The sequence below is a fragment of the Sinohyriopsis cumingii genome, chromosome 18, assembly GCF_028554795.1.
Source record: "Sinohyriopsis cumingii isolate HCF-2022 chromosome 18, ASM2855479v2, whole genome shotgun sequence".
Taxonomy (NCBI): Eukaryota; Metazoa; Mollusca; class Bivalvia; order Unionida; family Unionidae; genus Sinohyriopsis; species Sinohyriopsis cumingii.
In genome coordinates, this window is record NC_142978.1 from 37,428,350 (window position 1) to 37,448,033 (window position 19,684).

The 19,684-nt window shown below is 34.9% G+C and overlaps 1 protein-coding gene across 1 annotated transcript in view; it reads right to left on the minus strand.

The window, feature by feature from the left end:
* Window positions 1–617: 617 nt before the first annotated feature.
* The window catches only part of LOC149776418 (cell division cycle protein 27 homolog), an 83,561-nt gene continuing 64,494 nt past the window's right edge, over window positions 618–19,684 (minus strand). Inside the window, exons 17-20 of the mRNA XM_089940830.1 lie at window positions 16,709–16,837; window positions 11,370–11,444; window positions 6,918–7,068; window positions 618–5,172 (exon numbers count right to left, since the gene is read on the minus strand). Of these exons, the coding sequence (XP_089796956.1) occupies window positions 5,093–5,172; window positions 6,918–7,068; window positions 11,370–11,444; window positions 16,709–16,837 (435 nt within the window). The 3' untranslated portion in view covers window positions 618–5,092. The remainder of the gene's footprint in view (window positions 5,173–6,917; window positions 7,069–11,369; window positions 11,445–16,708; window positions 16,838–19,684) is intronic.

Sequence of the window (19,684 nt, forward strand, 5' to 3'; positions counted from 1 at the left end):
ATGTAGAACTATGGCTGGGGTATGTCACTGAGAACTAAATTTACTGGGCAGAAAATATTTGTATTCTTTCAGCGACCTTTTGACTCAAAATCAGCAGTGTTCTTGGCTACACCGTGTGCAAGCTATCCACATAGGTTAGTAGCTGTAGATGGTGGAGAACCTGAGTTATTGTGCAGAAACAAAATAATAATAGTCAGCATCATAATAACATTATAGAATGTTCTACCTTTTGGCAGGCATATGAACATAGTGAAAGATGAATGCTCTTGATGTTTTTACGGCAACCAACCTTCTCACTTCATTCATACAATTTTGAACAAATGCTCCTGTGATGAAAATCAAAGTGACCTGGGACTGACTGAAAAGGTCATTTGACTATCTGTAGATTTATAGTGTAGAATGTTTAAGCATTTAATACAGTGTAAAAGGATCAAAATAACGGGGTCGATGCAACTGATTTAGGTCCAATACTTAAAGGCACTTGATATCCATAACATCGCATACCGCACTGTATCAGCCCACAGTAGTGTTAAGAAAAAGGTGAAAATGAAAATGAATCTTGGAGCACAAACTTGGGCCACATTATCTTCTCTATATACAGGAATTCAATAAACACATTTCATATATTGTCTTATATTCTTTTATTTTTTGTGTGTACATAATTCTGTACATAAATTTCTGTTGTATTTGTACATATCTTAATGTATCAGAACCATTTACACCACACATTATTCTCCAAACTCTTTCACAAAGTCAAAGCACTCTATCACATGAAAAATGATTTGATATATCAACATTGGCACCCTTCTGCTTCAAACTCTAAATGGGGCACTCATTCATTAAAGCAGATTTGCCACATGTTCTACCTCTTTTCAGCAGCGACCATTTATAAAGTTTCGTGAAAGAAATTATGTTTAAAACATACAATCCACATTTAAATACACAGAATGCTCATAAACATGTCTTAAGATAGAGTGTTTATAAATGACAGTTCTAATGTAATAAAACAAACAAAAGCTATACAAATTATTATGGAAGAGGTACTTGTTATTCAACCAATTATATATGCTTCACTCAGACAGGTGCTTCTGCCAAGCACAAACCTACCGATTTTTTTTCTAAATACATAGTTACCACTCAATTTTTCCCAAAATAATGAGCACAATGACAAGGCTAACTGACTGCCCACATCTTCTTATCCCTAATGACAAACACCTACAAGTGATAAAATACTATAGCTTTGTAAATCACAGATCTCGATTTAGCAGTCAGTTACGCATCTGAAGATCAGGCTCTTTATGATAAGTTTTACTTATCATTTTAAGCAAGCAGTATCCCAACACTTTATCGTACAGTTTATAATTCTGTTTCAGATAGATAAAATCATTTGGTTCACTTGGATCTTATCCTTAATCCAATACTAAAACTCAACCTAGTAATTTAAGTTTAATAAAATAAAGCTTATAATATTCGGGGAATGACTTCTTTATGTTATAAAGCGATACATGTCTTGAAAACAAAAAATGTGCAATTTAATGATTGTATATATAATGCTAAAAAATACTAAAGGAGTGAATATAAAGTCAAATTCATCATCAAATAAACATATAACTCCTTCTCCTCATAATGGGATACACAAAGGCAAATAAAGGATATATATCTCAAATCTTTGACTTGGTCTATTCTCCTCATAATGGGATACACAAAGGCAAATACAGGATATATCTCAAATCTTTGACTTGGTCTATTCTCCTCATAATGGGATATGCAAAGGCAAATACAGGATATATCTCAAATCTTTGACTTGGTCTATTCTCCTCATAATGGGATACACAAAGGCAAATACAGGATATATCTCAAATCTTTGACTTGGGTCTATTCTCCTCATAATGGGATACACAAAGGCAAATAAAGGATATATCTCAAATCTTTGACTTGGTCTATTCTCCTCATAATGGGATACATAAAGGCAAATAAAGGATATAACTCAAATCTGGTTCTTTTTATAAAAGGAATTATATTTATATGATACAATGGTCAAAAACATCCAGAGATTAAATACTATATTGTCAGTAACAAACTGACATCTAAAAGAAAACTGTATCTTTATAATAAAGATGAATTTGTTCCTCTAGTTCAAAATTTTCCTCAATCACACAAATGCAGTACTGTAGCTGAGTTTGATTGTTGTTGTAGAGTTTAACGCCATTTTTCAGCACACGATAGGCTATACATGGCGGCCAGTATTAATGGTGGAGGAAGAACATGGGAAAACCCCAGAAAGAACCACCGACCCACGAGAAACTACTGGCAAGATTTCTCACATACCCACATCAGCCAAATCCGAGACTCGAACCAATGCAGACAGAGGTGAGATGGCAGTGATCCATTAACGGACAGTGCTTTAGACCACTCGGCCACTCAGGGCCCCATGTAGCCGAGTTTGAAGGAACAGACAAAATAAAAAATAGCCAACTCATTCTTTTGGTTCAGGATGATGAACAAACAGGCAACAAAGTCAAGCTGACTGTCCCGCTTATTCTCCTTCTTAAAGACATATGTCTGCTATTGACTAAATACCATTCTTTTCTTCTCCTCCACCTCCATAATGCAAACAGCATAGAGCAAGATATTCTATTGCAGGGGTCTCAAACACATGGGCCACCAAGCCCACAAATGAGTGATGTCACAAGGTGTCATGAGAGATAACAAAGGTGGTGTGGCCCTTGGGTCATTGAAAATGCCCTCATGTGACCCTAGGTGGTTTGAATTTGAGAACCTTGTTCTATTGTATAATGCACAGGAAAATCTCAGTCTTCACTTTTCACTCTATTTATCATTACTGCTGTTCAAAACAGGAATTCAGTATAAAAAGGTAATATGATGCCCATTAATTTTTCACATTTAGCTGTTCAAAAGTTTCAAAAATGCTGATAAGCTGAATGTGCTAAGTCATAGAAAGAAATTTTTTAAAAACACCAAACAAGCAAAAAAATGGCTTATGATCCACCTAAATAACGCATGGATGATGGTTGGTTGGTATTTAATGACACTCTTAACACAATAATGGCTGTATTAGGCAGATGAAAAGGGAAGCCTGTCCCAAGAATATACTGAAGCAGCTGACTGGGTTGGCCTGGTGTGGGTTTCAAACCTGTGACCAGACCCATCAACTTGAGCAGAATGAAAATCAGGATGCCAAAGGAAAAGAATCAGGATTTGGAGAAAAAGAAGATCAGTGTTTTGCAACCACCTATTTACAAAACCTTTACAAAAGAAATACATCTCCATTGTCTATGCTATTTACTTATGTGGAAAAATTATGCTACATTCATACCATGAAAATCTATCATTTTTCCATTTTCATTTTAAAAGATGATATTTAGTGTTAATTCAATTACCACATTAAATATCAGCATAAAAGATAAAAATGGAGGAATTATGAGATTTTCATGGTATAACAGTAGTGTATTTCTTGCATCTCTCATTGATAGAAGAACAGCCATCATGAATCCAAAAAATAAATTGTTTTAAACTTGAGACTTTGGGTTTTAAAAAAATTGGAAAATTAAAATTTTCTGAATTTATAACGAAAATTTGGAATGATCCCAATTAATCTGGTATAAGTGGCAGGTCTACTGTGGTCCTTGGATTATAAGTCACTCCTTCTACCAACTGCGATACTGCAGCTCCCTTAATAATGCATGTAATGGAGAGAAGTATGGTACAGAGTAAAATATTCCAATATATTGTACTTTCATTATGAAAAGCAATACAAGGAGCCAGGTATGGTGGATAATCAATTAATAATAATTTATAATAATTCTGTACACTCTCATAACTTATCAACTTTCAATCTATATTTATTTACTTTTGCAACAATGCCATTTCTGCACATCAAGAATATTTACTGTATAAAGTTTGCTTTTCACATAAAAGCATGAAAAAGTCATTATTAAATTATTAAAACAACCAAATCACTCCTAGTGTTCTTTGCACAAACAAATTTCATTATCTTGACATAAAATTGTTTGATGCTCCAAAAAAAATTTAAGGGATGTTTGAAACCAATCATATATGAAAGGAAGGAAGCATACCTACTGTTTCATACTACCTTAATTAAAAGCCATCATTATTTATATGTTGTTGTTGTTGTGGGGTTTAACGCCATTTCTCAGCACACGATAGGCTATACATGTCAGCCAGTATAATGGTGGAGGAAGAACCCGGGAAAACACTGGAAAGAACCACCGACCCGCGAGAAGCTACTGGCAAGCTTTCTCACATACCCACATTGGCTGAATCTGAGACTCGAACCGGCGCAGACAGAGGTGAGATGGCAGTGATCCGTAATGGAGAGCACTTTAGACCACTCGGGGCGCCCAGATTTATATGTAACATTTATTACTGTATATACTCGCTTTAAGTCAAGTCCAACTGCAAGCTGCATAGACTCTGATCTGCCATTACATAATGCGGTGGTTGATCTGGGTCTGTGCAGCTAGTTAGGAGTAATTATTAGAGTGAACAACACAGACACTGATCTGTAGAGGTATTATGCTATTGCAAATCAGGATCTTTGTTTGCTGTATGACTCAACTTATAAGCAAGTACATATGGTAATTGTGATTCTTCCACATTAAAAAAACAAACAAACAGGCAACGAATAACAGGCAACCTTTTCTTTAAAATAGCCATAAATGGGATCAAACATTTTTGCTACTAGTGGAGTCTGCTAGTAAACGGAGGTCAAACAAATAAGATCAAAGATAGTAGTTAAACCTGACACTGACTGGATAAATGAGCTGGTTGTAAATGTGAGGTGACCGATATTGGAGGTTGAATTTATAACTATACTGTCCGACAAATTTTCTTTTATCAGTACATATAGTTTCATAATAAATATAAAAGATAATTATTATTGGACAGCCATAATGTAAATTTCACATCCAAAATACTATCTGTAAAAATCTCACCCACTCAAACACGATTATAGTTTGCTTAGTTTTTGTCATCAATTTGCTAGATGCACCGAGACAAGTAATATTATCACTATGTGCCTACTGTACACAGTCTATAAAAGAGCGTTGTGTCACAAGCTCTCATCGCTCTCAATGGCTTGTAACTGGACATCTTCAACATCGGCTACTTCTTCTAATGCATCCTCTGTACCTGTTTTAAAAAAAGATATACGGCGTAAAATCTGAAAACAAATGACTGACTTATATAGCATATTTAAATTAAAAAAATACACATAAACATTAAACTCCAGCTGATACAACACTTCTATTTTTTGGGGAGAGGGACCTTTTTAAGTTATCATCATGAGGAAACCATCTATTAAACAAGGTTAAGACAGTTTTCTCCAGCTTTCTTTTATAGATACCGGCTTCATTCACAATGAGTGAGATGATTTTCAAGATGGTCAGTTCATCATTGAATTTTCATGTCAGCATCTTGAAATGTTGCTAAAATTGTATTTTGTTTTGTGCACTAATGATTTCCACACCAACTGTATTGACATAGTCTGTCGAATGTAACCCACAATGTTGGTCCTGAAGTTATAGAATAATCCAATTTTGATACAGGGCTTCGCATCTTTTGGAACTGTCATGTGCCACAGGTAAAAAAACCCACATATATATCTTCTAAATTACCAAATTTTTAAAAAATGTAACCTTAATGTCTGTATGTGATATGATTTGTTTAATGAGTCATAAAATTGATCTTCATTTTACTGAATGCCAGTGATTTTGTCCTTTAAATGTTTGGATTTGTATTGTCCATGACTGTTGCCAAAAAGTACAACTCTACTTCACTATAATGTAGTAGTTAGGTCCATAACAAACGAACACATTACGTACTGAACAGAGATGATAACCACATATGTACTGAACCACTGTAAAGCGGTATAGTCTAATTCTGTCCAATAATTAGATTTTAGAAAATGAAATAAAGAGGTAATATTAAGCTTTAAGTTTTCTTTCTATCCAGATTGTCAAACATTCGATAAACCAATTCAAATACAAAATTTTAAATTTAATTATGTGGTCTGTTGTGGTACTGTACTATAGCCAGTATTGCATTATAATAAAGGAGAGCAGTATTATGCAGTCAAAGTATCCTAGTATTGTGGACTAAGATCCATTTACTTTGTGTAGGGCTGCCAAATTCTGTTTCAAACAAATACTTAAAACAACTGCTTGTTTTTCCAAAGATTCTTTTTTTCTGTTTTTAATTGTTGTTGTTATGGATTTAACTCCATTTTTCGCCACATGATAGGCTATTCATAGCAGTCACTGGTGGAGGAAGAACCTGGGAAAATCTCAGTAAGAACCACTGACCCATAAGCACGGCCGGTGCTACCATACAGGCAAACTAGGCAGCCGCCTAGGGCGCTGATTTCAGGGGGCGCATTTTGTAAATTTTTTTATTGTTTATAAATTTTGAAATTGATATTTTTGGGGGAGGGGGGAGGCGCCAGACTCTAACCTTGCCTAGGGCGCCAGATAGTCTGGCTGGGTCTGGCGCCAGCCCTGCCCATAAGGAAGCTACTGGCAAGCTTTCTTACATACCCATATTAACCGAGCCCAAGACTTCAACCAATATAGACAGCATGAGATGGCAGTGATTGGTAAAGGTGTGTGCTTTAGGCCACTCTGTCACATGGGGCCCATCTGCTTTTTATGATGAATGATTGGATCAGATTTGGCTTAATTACTATTATTTTCATACCTCTAAATCTGTTGGAATGTAAGCAACATTTTCAAACAGTGTGCTGTGCTTGTGTGCTGTAAAAAGGAATGCCAGTCACCTGCCAGATGTTAAGTTTGCATTTGGCATTGCCTGTATGGAGTAAATCACCTTTGCCATATAATTCACCTACACCCATTCAAAAACACACAATTTAAACATACCACTTAGTCGGTTCAGTGAGTCCTCCTCTTCAGCCACATATCTTTTGTCTATGGCCTCTTCAATTTGATTGTTAACACCCTTTGGATCCAGATCCATCGCCCAAGAAAAGTTCATCAAGGCTAAATGTGTATTACCCAACTTTTTGTGGACCTGTTGTAAGCAGAGATAAAACTCTATAAGCTACTGTAAACTTTGATGATTTATTAGCATACAGTTATTGAAATTTAATCAGGCAACTATGTTATCGAAACTTAATACAGAGAGTCGTTTGAAGGGACTTATGCTCTACTGGCTGAAAGAATTTCCAGGATCCAAGATAAGACCAATCTTTCCTTTTTAACTGCTAAGCGTAAAAAAGAATCTGTGATATTCCTGAGCAACAAACAAAAAAATGTTCAAGATGATCACCATGGAGGCCATATCCAGATGTAAGATTAGCACCATTTTCATTTAGGATGAACTAGATATCATTAGAAGTCTTTTGGTGAAAATCCAATGTTGAAATAACCATTCCTTCAGAAGAAGTAGTGATAACAAAATTTCCAATGTAGTCACCATGGTAACCATTATGGACATCAGATCAGCATATTTTCATTTAGGATTTGATTGTTCGGTTGGTTAGTTGGTCTTGGTCCAATAAATCTGTGTTGATACTAGTGAAACATCTGTGGGTATGATAGTGCCTACTCATAAAATCATGGAATCATTTGCAGACACATCTGCAGGTGTACATATCGAAGTACATTTTAGACAGCGACCAGTATTTCTTGCATCTCTTGAGCTGTAATCAGTTCAAGGGTCCTTTTGGTGATATGTACAGAATATTTCCTGGTCAAATACTATGTTTGACAGTTAATAAATCCATGTGGAATAAAACAACCCTGTGGTCATTTTGATTTTGTGCTAGATATAGCTGTTACCAAATACTGTTAAGTTACTAAACTGTATGCCATTGTGTTCCGGAAAGATCTGCATACAGCAAAATTTTAATGAACAGGTGCAATCATACCAACATATCATCCATCAGTAATAACGCAGATTTGAGATCTGATTTATCAGACTAGGTTGGTCTTTCAAGCATGTTCAGCACTTTATATGACTAAATTGTGCCAAGCAAATGTTAGTTAAGTGCCCTTCCCAAGACTGATGGGGTGGGATATCAAACCTACAACCCTTCAATTACAAGTGTGAGCCTGAACCAACTCAGTTACCATGGCTCCTAATATGTTCCGGACCAACATGAAAATTCCATGCTGATTTGACTTTCCATTGAAGAAAAGAAGTGATAACAAGATTATCATGATGGCAGCCATACAGAATATCAGATTGGCACAATTTTAGTTTAGTACACACTAAACATCATCGTAAGTCTGAAAACCCCATGTCAATATGACCAGCCATGAGAAGCAGCAATAACAAAACTTTCAAGGTGGTTACCATCAGAGCTGCACCATTTTCAAGGTGGACCAAATGAACTTCCTAAGTCTTCTTCTGGTGAATATCCCATATTGATAGGATTTTCCATTTAGGAGGAATAGTAATATGAATTTGAAGATGATTGCCAATGACAACTATATTTGGTGTCATATCAGCATCATTTTCATTTAGAACAAACTACACACCATAAGAAGTCTGTTAGTGAAAACCCGATGTTGATATGACCATCCATGCGGGAGTAGCAATAAGATTTTCAAGATGGTGACTGTGGTGACCATATTGGATAGCCAAGATGCACCATTTTCATTTATGCCCAACAAAACATGGAATTAATGTGTTTACAAAATGTCATGGGAATCCTCCAAGTAGTTCAGGAGGAGCAATGACGACAAACTTGTGCTACAGGATGGATGGATGACGTACAACAGGTCATCCCGTAAGCTCTTCTGGTCTATGTCCGCAAAGCTCAAAATGACTGAATTGTGATATTTTACATCAACAATTTTATAATGTGACTTAAAATATTTATAACTTTTTAATCTGACATTTCTTAAATTTAAACATTTGCCTTATATAATTTTTTTTGACAGGTTCATATATGTAAGTGAGAATCAAACACCTAACTGTGATTTAAGTTCTCATTTTTAATACTATACAACAAAAGTATTTATTGGGGGTTGGTTTCTACTGAACAAAACATATTATATTATCTGAAACATAACTCACTTCATATAAATTCAATGAAACTCATAGTTTGCATGGTTAATATACTTGAAGTTTTTAATATTTTTATTCGCAAATGTTATACAAGGGGCTCAAGTGAATGACCTTTAAATGAACTGATGCATTAAAGCCAATTAAAAAATTCCACAAAGTTTGTAAAAATTCCATCAACTGTGTCCTTTAATTGATGACAAACATTAAACTGTATTCTTGATCTATCAGTTCAACAAGAGTATTGTAAAGGGTACACCAACACCAACCATGTGGCAAGTAGTACTCATTTTATGTAAAATCCTCTTTTATTTCCTGGATACTCAGGTACTGAAAGGCCCATTTTACTTCTGTACTATGCTGCTAAGCAACAGTGCCAAGGAATACTAACTGATATTCCCTGATTTAAAAATAGATGTCTTCTTTGTCTGAAATTCAAGCCCAAGTTAAGTCAAGGTAAAAGGACATAAAACTCAAGTTATGTTGACCCTGACCTTTAACCTAACAACTACAAATATCAATTTGTCTCAAATGCAAGATATCTACAAAGTTTCGTCATGGTTTGTGGCATAGGTTATTTTGTGGAAAAAAAAGTCCTTCTTGGAATGCTCTTGATCCTGATCTTTGCACTTCTGATCTGCAAATCATTCATGAATGCCTTTCCTTTTCTCCAATGCAAGTCATTGACCCAATTTTGACAAAGCATGTGGTATGGAACTAAAGTAGTCTGGCTTAAAATTGTTTTCTCCTTTCATTCAATGTGATCTTGACCTTTGACCCAAAATGTTTAGGCATATTCCTTGTCTCAGATGCAAACCTACAATAAATTCTGGTCAAAGTCAGCAATAAAGAATTTCAGATATTGTGTGGAAATGATTTTTTCAACTTTTGTTTTCAGAGTCATTGCAATTTTGACCAACATCCTTTTTGACCCGAATGTCAATAGAGCTCAAATTCAAGCCATTTACTAAGTTTGGTCAAGGTATTGGCATACAAGTTATTGTGCGGAAACAGCATTCCTTCTTGTAGTCCTTATGACTTTACTAACGTTTTGGGCCCAAAATTGAAAGGTTACTTCCTTACTCCAAATTGCAAGCTACTTACAAAGTTTGGTAATGGTAGATCGTGGAGGAATCTAGTTGTTATGGGGAGCTGAAGGACGAAACAAACCATAACAAGATCTTTATGGTGGGTATTTATATAACAAAACCATAACATGATCTTATGGTGGGTATTTACATAACAAAACCATAACATGATCTTATGGAGGATATTTACATAACAAAACCATAACAAGATCTTATGGTGGGTATTACATAACAAAACCATAACAAGATCTTATGGTGGTTATTTACGTAACAAAACCATAACAAGATCTTATTGTGGTTATTTACATAACAAAACCATAACATGATCTTATGGTGGGTACTTACATAACAAAACCATAACATGATCTTATGGTGGGTATTTACAGATTACAAAACTCTATGCAATAATAGCTTATTAATATATTTATGAACTATGGCTCTCCCAAAAAAAGTGCTTTACCTCATTTGGAAGTTTGAAAATCAACCAGAAAAAATTATATTTGTACAAGAAAACAGTTAATTATTTGTAACAATGTGAACCTATCAAACATAACCTGCCAAACTGCCCCTTATCTATCACAGAGTATTAAGGTTTCAAAATTGTGGACTACAAGGAAAAGAAGTCAGAACCTTGTTTAAATTTTTTAGTTTAACAAACCAGAGAAGGCAGCTGGATATGAAACAGTAAACTTCAAGAGTACCTTTTAGCTTTATTTCATTATACCCATGTTATTTTTGTCAATATACCCATATCATTATTGTTATATATGTAACACATACACACATAATAACATCTCATTACATCACAATTCATGCCAAGGAAGGACATAATGACCAAGGGATTTGAATGCATTTCAAAATCACTTCATTGCAATGTGAATCATTTAAGTTCATTTCAAATGAAATTAATGTAAAATAAAATGAATATTTTTTGTCATGTAATAAATCAGATCTTTTGCTTAAGCTCATTTGAAATGAAATTAATGAAACTCTCTGAATAATTTCTGATATACATTATTTGACTGGTTTAATAAATTTCATTTGAATGAGAATTTGTTTAAAATAAGATCCCCAATAAAATAATAATTATTCTGGCAGACCTATTTTGAGAAAATGACATAACTATTAATGACATCAGACAGTACTATTGGAAATAGGTACAGGATTTGTTGGACATCGTGTATGTTAAAGTTATGAATTATTTTATCATACCTTTCCTATTAGGAAGTAAACAAGAGATTCTTTAGGAATAATTTGCTTTAGTTCTTCAAGTTCCTCTAATGCCTCCTGTGGATAAAAATAGAGAGTCATTTGAAAAGAAGAGAGAGTCTAAAGTAGACAATACATTTTCTAAAGGCTGTTTCATTTAAGCATACTTGTTACTCAGGTATGATAGTTATTTTTAAAATATATGCCAGGTTCATGCTGTCAAACCAATATTCAGGTAAAAATAAATGAATATTGGGGAAAAAATTGCAAAAACAATACAGGAAAAATACAGGATGTTGTGTGTGTGCTGAAATATAAAAAATTACAGATCGTGTGTGTGAATTTTTTTATTACAGGATGTGTGTATGTGTGTGTGGTGTAATACAGAAAAATATAGAATTTTTCTCAAGTATATATAAAGCAATTATAAGTTAGAAATTAAAGGATATAAAGTCTCCATTAATAACTACAACTGTTCTGAATTCAAATCAGTCATTCTAAAACATCTGAAAAAACTACACTGCCAAAGAAATTCAATTTAAAAAAACAAAATTAAATCTGTGCACATACTAGTAGAATACATGACCTCCTCCTCCCGTTTCAGCCATCCCATATCCTCCATTTGTTTTTATTTTTTCTTTGAATGCCAATAAATAACCAAAAAGGTGACAATACTTGTATAATAACATAAACAAAATTATCATATGATGCCATTCATGTAGCTTTTAATGATACACAAGGACATCAACTTTTCTCATTCTGACAGCAAGTATTCCCAAGTAAAGTGAAAAATATATATTTCATGCTGTCTAGGAAGAAATTATTTTTGAATAAGGAAATACCCATCACCTAAAGCAAATTGTTTTGAACAATGCAGAATTGGCCCTTATAAATCAGACAAATAACAAGCTGTCTAGACACTTTATGGATTTCTATCACAGATACACGTTGAAATTTGTTTATTTATATGGAATTAAGACACCCTAAACATGCTTGAGTTTGTTTGCAAGATGAAGCTTCATCAGAAGAATGCAAGGCTGATTAGGGAAAGAGATCTCAGATTTAAAAAAAAAATTATATTCTCCTGTTTTGGTTTTATCTTGTTCTTAAACAAAAAATGTTGTTTATTAAGTACATGCCAACCCTCCAGGCTTGTAATTAGTGAAAAAAGGGATGCAAATTAGTGAATTTAAAAAATAGTGAAAAATACCTGGACACTAGCTCCATCCACTTTGATGGTCTGTTCTGTACAATGTGTGTGTGATTTGGATTTATAATACAGCTTTAACAACTTTTCAGTCATACCACTACGATGTCTGCAGCGTGGCAGTTTATAGTGATATCTAGCACAGGGGCATCATGCTGCAAACATGTTGCATCAAGTCCCACCCAGTCACATTATCCTGACACCAGGCAGACCAGTCCTAACACTGACCTCTTCATGCTGAACGCCAAGTGAGGCAGCTATTAGTACCATTTTTTATAAGTCTCTGGCATGACTTGGCCAGGGTTCAAACCCATGAACTCCGCAATTTGAGGCAGATACTCTAACCACATTGGCCACAGGAGCGGTCCTGTATTATATTAAAATCCCCCCAAAAAGCTAAAACACATTATATACATATAAAAATATATCCTAGTTACAGATGTACACAAACTTGTTATTTGTGAAGATATGATGCTATGGCAGACTTGAACTACCTCAACTGCTCTATGCTAAATTTGTTTTTAATAGTGTTTGCTACAGGGCAATTTGTACCAATAAGATATAGTCCTATTAATATATTGACTAGCATTATGTAACTATTACTGGCACCAATGCTGATATCGTGACTCGTTCTTAATGGGATAAAGCTCCTTTTTTTCCTAATTTAAGTCCACTGAGAGTTTGGGGCTTCATGATTTTTTTTAAATGCAGCACGAATCTATTATCACTATCTAGAGTCTGGAAATACATGCCAAAATCATGATGGCTGTCAGTTTATATATATATATATATATATATGGCTAGAATTTAACACAAAATTCTTTGTAGCCAAAAGGACTAGTATATTGGGAAATTTACTAGTCCTGCTAAATCTTTACTAGTCCTGTTCACAAAACAATGTCACACAGCTTTCATGTATGTTTATCGATTCAATTTTAAAGTTCGAACAACCCGCAACAAAACTGGATGTTTTCTGTGTGTTTGTTTTTGCGAATTGCGTACACCAGTTACACTACATAACGTTCCTTTCCTCGTCATAATTCAGCCATTCCCTGTCTTTTGTCCATTTCTTCTGAAATTTTCCATTATGCTTTTCCCTATCATAAGAATTATTCCTCATCATTCTCATTCAACTGTTGCGTTTTTTCCGGTGGCTGAACACCGTCTATCAAATGCCACATTTTGCCTATCTTATAAGGAGGGAATTGTGCCTTGTTTTGAAATACGAGATGTTATAGTAAAGCTGACGCAAATTATTTAAAGCAAGAAAAGGAATGGCACATTGTCCTTTATATAAGAAAGTCAAACCAAGAAATATGTTTCAAAGCACAGGTCTTTGCCCCCTCCTACAATTAAATGGCCTCTCCCTAACAAAGACTTAACTTTGGCAGATGTTCTGCATGATCCAAGCAGTGGCTATTGTAAACACTGTTACAAAATATTAGCATCAGAAGATAGTGTTAGTTTCAGCTTGGAAAAGGTGTTCCCATCAAACGAAGCCATCTGATACTCTGCACATTGTTTTTAATAGTTCCAATTACGGTATCATAATTCGTAAGTTTGGTAACTGTTCCTAATTAATCGAACCTCAATGTATTGTTGAAATTAATAATAAGGCGGAAAATGTTCAAATCTTAGATGCCCATGCTCAGAGATTTTAATTCCCAACAAATGTACGGCGTTCTGCTTGGATATCTCCACGTGTATTCTATTATTTGTTCATTCTTGAAAGGGAAAAATATAAAAACTGTTCTTATCATCATAAAAAAAGTAATTTTATGGAAAGGATGTGTCAATAATGTAATCGTAATAAATTGCTCTAATTCTTATAATTATTTCGATGGAAATGTAAAATATGTAGTTTCCTGTTTGTGACTGTTGGAGTGTGTTTGGGTAGCGAGCAAAAAAAAACAACCTTAAACAAAAAAACATGCAAACTAATTTCTTTGAATACTTTTTGCCGTGTTCTTTTGTGTGGTATACAGCTTTGTAGTTTGTTACTGTGGTTGAGGGAATAAAGTGTGATACCACATCATTTTTCATTTAATTCATTATCAGATTAATTAGGATCAATTACCAAACTTCTGTTGTTAATGACGGGACCATAATTTGCGCTGTTAAGTGAAATGCACAAAATCGGATGGACTCTTGTTATAGAAACGCACCTTTCCAAGGCAGAAATTGACTTCATCTTCTCATGCTAATATTTTATGACTGTATTTACAATGGCCACTGCATTGATTCTACAGAACATCTGCTAAGTCAAGTCTTTATTAGGGAATGGCATAAACAAACGCTGACTATTGATAACCGAAACTTACTAGCCCATCAAACTATTAACATGATGAAAGTTACTAGTCCGACAGGAGATCTGCTAGCCTCGGGCTAACGGACTACTGCTAATTTCGAGCCCTAATATATATATACACACAGTATACAGAACTTGACCAGTCTAATAAATCACTGCCAAGCAATTTTATAAATATTCTAATAAAATATGCAAAGATGATATGCCCAAAATAAATTCTTGATGCTTGCTCCAAGTGACTGTTGATAATAAATGATTAAAAACATATTCATTTTTTTTAAAAAACACCATACCACAAAAGCACAACTGCTGTAAGAGCAGGCACAAGACATAATGAATTCATGAAATCTGCTGACAAAATACTCATTTTAAAATGATACAATTTATGAAATTAAATTGGCAGTTTTAATATTTGCCCTTATAAAAACTCAGAAAGTACAGAAATTGATAGAAATTTGTTTAAAAATATAAATCCTTAAAGTATCAGGAATTGATAGAAACTTAACAACTGATTATTCTTATTACTCAAAAACTTTCATGTGAAAATGACAAAATTCTATATTGCATCTATGGGTTACTACTCCACACTGAACATGTCTTAACAGGACCTCAAGTATCTTTAACTGCATTATCACTAAATTAAAATTCTTTCAAATCACTAAATTGAAACAATTTTGATTCTCAAAAGAAACACAATTCTCATTTTCTCAGGAAGTGTTGGCAAGAACTTTGGAAGTATTCATTGTCTATTTCAGTACAGTTTATGTATTTTTTTATACAATATTATATCAATGTTTATATTTTTGGTTATTATTCACTTCATCATTAATATTCAAAATGGCTTGTAAAAACTCACTGCTTGAAGAATTCATTAGTTTTGCAACTTCTATTTTATTCAACATAGAGTATTTACATGAGAATAAAAAACTTAAGTTTTTTTTAAATGTAGATATTTTTAGCTGTGTGGTTACAGGAAATAATGTTATTTTTGTTGTTTATTGTTTACAAAGTACTTGCCACAATGTTTTGATGGTATGGTTGTAGAAGTATGAGCTGTTTAGTTTGTAACCACCACCAAGCCCACTTTACCGGAAAGATTTATAAAAGTTCTAAACAACTTTTATTATATTTAATCTTGCATGGTTGATTATGTGCTGCCAGTAGATACAATCCACATTTTCGTAATACACACCCGGATTGGTGCTATTTAAAAATTTTAACTGACATCCATGCAATATTTTTAGAACGAATGCATTTGAAATTTCATTCACAACATAGCACTAAAAATTATTTTAAATGCATAGAAGAGAGGGAATGTAAAAAGAAAATACAAAACCACATTCTTCTTTTATTCCATGTTGAGAAAAATAACTCCTCTCATACAGAGACTGACAACAATGACATAGCACTACACCTTCTCAAAATCATGTAGTTTTGTGAAGGAAATGTTGAAGCACTGAGACTCTAAATGATTTTGGTTAGAGTTTCTGATGATTTCAATTTATCTGAGGTGGCCAACTTTAAAATGTGTTACGGCATGTCTTGCTGAGTAATGACAATTAGTCAAGAGATTGACTCACGAGTTTTACTGCTTATATCTTCAACATGTGCGAGAAATATACCAATATAAAGTTATCTTTAAACAGAGGTAATATTAGTAATAAACATAAGTATTTTGGTATGCCGACATCTATGCGAAATGTGATGGAGTGGCAACATCAATTAAAGTCTAGTGTGGATAAGAATGTGTAGGTGATGAAATGGAAATGATAGGAAGCTGTATCTGTCCACACACAGATTAATCGCCAGCAGAGAAGACAACCTTACTTTGTGTCTGTCATTGGCTGACAGTATAGAGGCCCTGTGAAATTTACAGAGAGGATTTCTTGGGTCTGCAGCTATGGCTTTGTTAAGTGTCACCAGCGCATGATCAGACTTCTGTTGAGCATGTTGTACCTATGAAATTAATTAAAAATAAAATAAAATATCTGAAACAGTATTAAATATCAATAATTACTGAATACAAATGAAGCACTGGTTGATCAACTAACTGCAGTTTAACAGCACGTTAAAGACTATTGCCGAGGCAATTGGAGTAAAGTGCCCTGCCCCAAAGATACTATGTCACTAGTTGCACTAGTCTGACTAGACAGGTGCAATAACAGTTGTCACTTCACTCTGTCTTTACAACCAAGTTGTCGGACTAATCAATAATCAAATGATATTTTTACTCCTTGTACTGGTAACAGCCACACTTTACATTCTAAATGAGTGCTCATTTAAAATAAAGTTCATGAAACAAAATCAAATAACTTCCATCTTTACATGTCTTGGTGAGCAAAATATTGCAATAATTCCACGTTTCATTTATTTTTTAATGTGAAATGGGCACCAGGATTTCATTTGTTACATGAAGAAAAATCAAATTTTCTCTAAGAATGCTTATCTGATCAAATTAATGTACAAGTTTTACCGCTTCTTGAATCTAGCGATTAAAAAGAGATAAAATCATTCTGAATCTGTTGTCTATATACCATATAAATAAAGGGAGGATCCTCCTCTTACCTCCCTTTACACATGCCAAGTGATACACCGACAAAGATGTTTGCTTTTGTGGTGGAAAGGTTTTCTAGTAATTTAATTGTGTAAATATTCTCGGCAAAATATAATTTACTTTTAAAATTTGCTTTAACCTATGAAAATGTTCCCTGATCACATTATCATCTAACCTGAGCTGGAGATAGTTCAGATAAATAGAAAGGGTGTGCAATTCACTCACCCTGCATGCTAGCATAAGGGTTCAAACTATTCAAGTTGAGCCAAATAAAAACCCATAAAAGATTTCAATTTAGAAACAAGGTGAGTGATCTATGCCTGTTCAGGTCAAAGTTGACCAGCATGTCTTAGAGATCCTTCTCATGACCTATGTCCTTTCTAACATGATGAATGAATGTGTCTGAAATCATTAAGCAATATCACCTGAGAGTGTCTGAAGCTAACTTTTTCTCCTCAGAAAGGCAGAGAGATAAAGTTATTTGCCTGAGATCGAGGCATTCAAAGGAGCATGTTGTTATCACATCCCTTTGTAGGCTTTCAACTGGAGTCTTCTTTCTTATAAGATTATATCCATGATTGAAGGTTGAGACTTCTTTCTTGGCAAAGCCTGGTGTGAAGAAGCCTCTCTATGCAGGAATGAAACACCTAGTGTTGCTTGCGCAGATTACCTTTCTACATAAATTTCCTGGGAACATCTATTTCTATTTCTTGCAGACTTGTCCGATCTGAGTATTCTACCAGAACATTTCAAGTCTGGTTCTGAATGACTCTCAGAATCATATCAGTTGGAGGGAAGGTGAAGCCTAAATCTCATCCCATCTGACAGTCAGAACTACATTTGCCCAAGCTGGGACAGGAAAGATGAAGGTGGGAAGTTTATGATTCAACCTCATTACAACAAGATCTATCAGACACCCCCAAAGTGTTCAAATTTGCTGCAAGATTGATGGATAAAGTGACCACTCAGTATGTACAGCGTTTTACCCATTCTTGCCACAGAATCTATCGACACATTCAGTCTGCCAGAAATGTTTCTGATTAGGACCATTATTCTGGACCAGGAGCACCAGAATAGAAACTCCCAGGCTAGGATGCAGAAGTAGGGTGATTTGGTCCCCCCATTTGAGAAATTCAACATATACGGTTGTTGTTGTTGTTGTTGTTGTAGTTGAAGGGTTTAATGCCATTTTTCAGCACAAGATAGGCTATACATGGCGGCCAGTATAACTGGTGGAGGAAGAACCCTGGAAAACCCACGGAAGAACCACTGACCCACGAGAAGCTACTGGCAGGCTTTCCCACGTACCCACGCTAGCCGAGCCTTGGACTCGAACACGCGTAGACAGAGGTGAGATGGCAGTGATCCGGAACGGTGAGCGCTTTAGACCACTCGGCCACTCGGGGTCCCGACATATACAGAACTCAGACATTTAAAGAATCAGTGTTTATTGTAACCTTCATTTCTAAAAGGTTTATGTGGAGAGCTTCATCCTACGTGTTCCAGTTACCACTTGCCATGAAATAAGCAGATAAACTACCCCCCACTGAACTGGCATTTGTACAAATTATGACTTTTGGTTCAGGCTTCTCCAGCATGATTTCTGTTATGAGCCATTGTTTGTCTTGCCACTGATGCAAGAACTGCAACAAGTCAGTCAAGGTCAAGATATGTTGATCTTGGCAACTGTAAAATTTGTGCTACTGTGTCAGCAATGCCACCTGCCGAAGGTACATGCACAGGTAGCCAAGAAGACGTGATGAAAAAGGAGTCAACAATTTCCCTATCGAAAGTAACCACTGTTTCACTCATTCTCCTCATTTGCAACTCCAAGAAGATACTGGCCAGATGCAGTTTGGATGCATCCATAAACTATGCATTATCTGTCTCTAGCTGACTTAACATAATGTTAGCTGATGTCCCTTTCCTCTGTGTGTGTGTGTGTTTGTGTGTAAAAACAATGCATTGCTCACTACAGTGATGATGGAAGATTATTTTAGTTGAAGGCTCAACCTGTTACACAGTAAAGAAAATTCATATCATGCTCCCTTTTGCCTTGATATTCCATGTGAGGGCAGAAGACCACATCCCGTCCAACCAAAACCTACAAATGTTACATGGTGGTGTAGAGGTACATTTCATACAGGTAAGGAAAAAATCATGATTGTTGCATGCCATATGCCAGGTCTTAATTATACAAAGTCCACAAATTATGGCAAGGTAATATGGGGCAATGCTACTTGTACCTC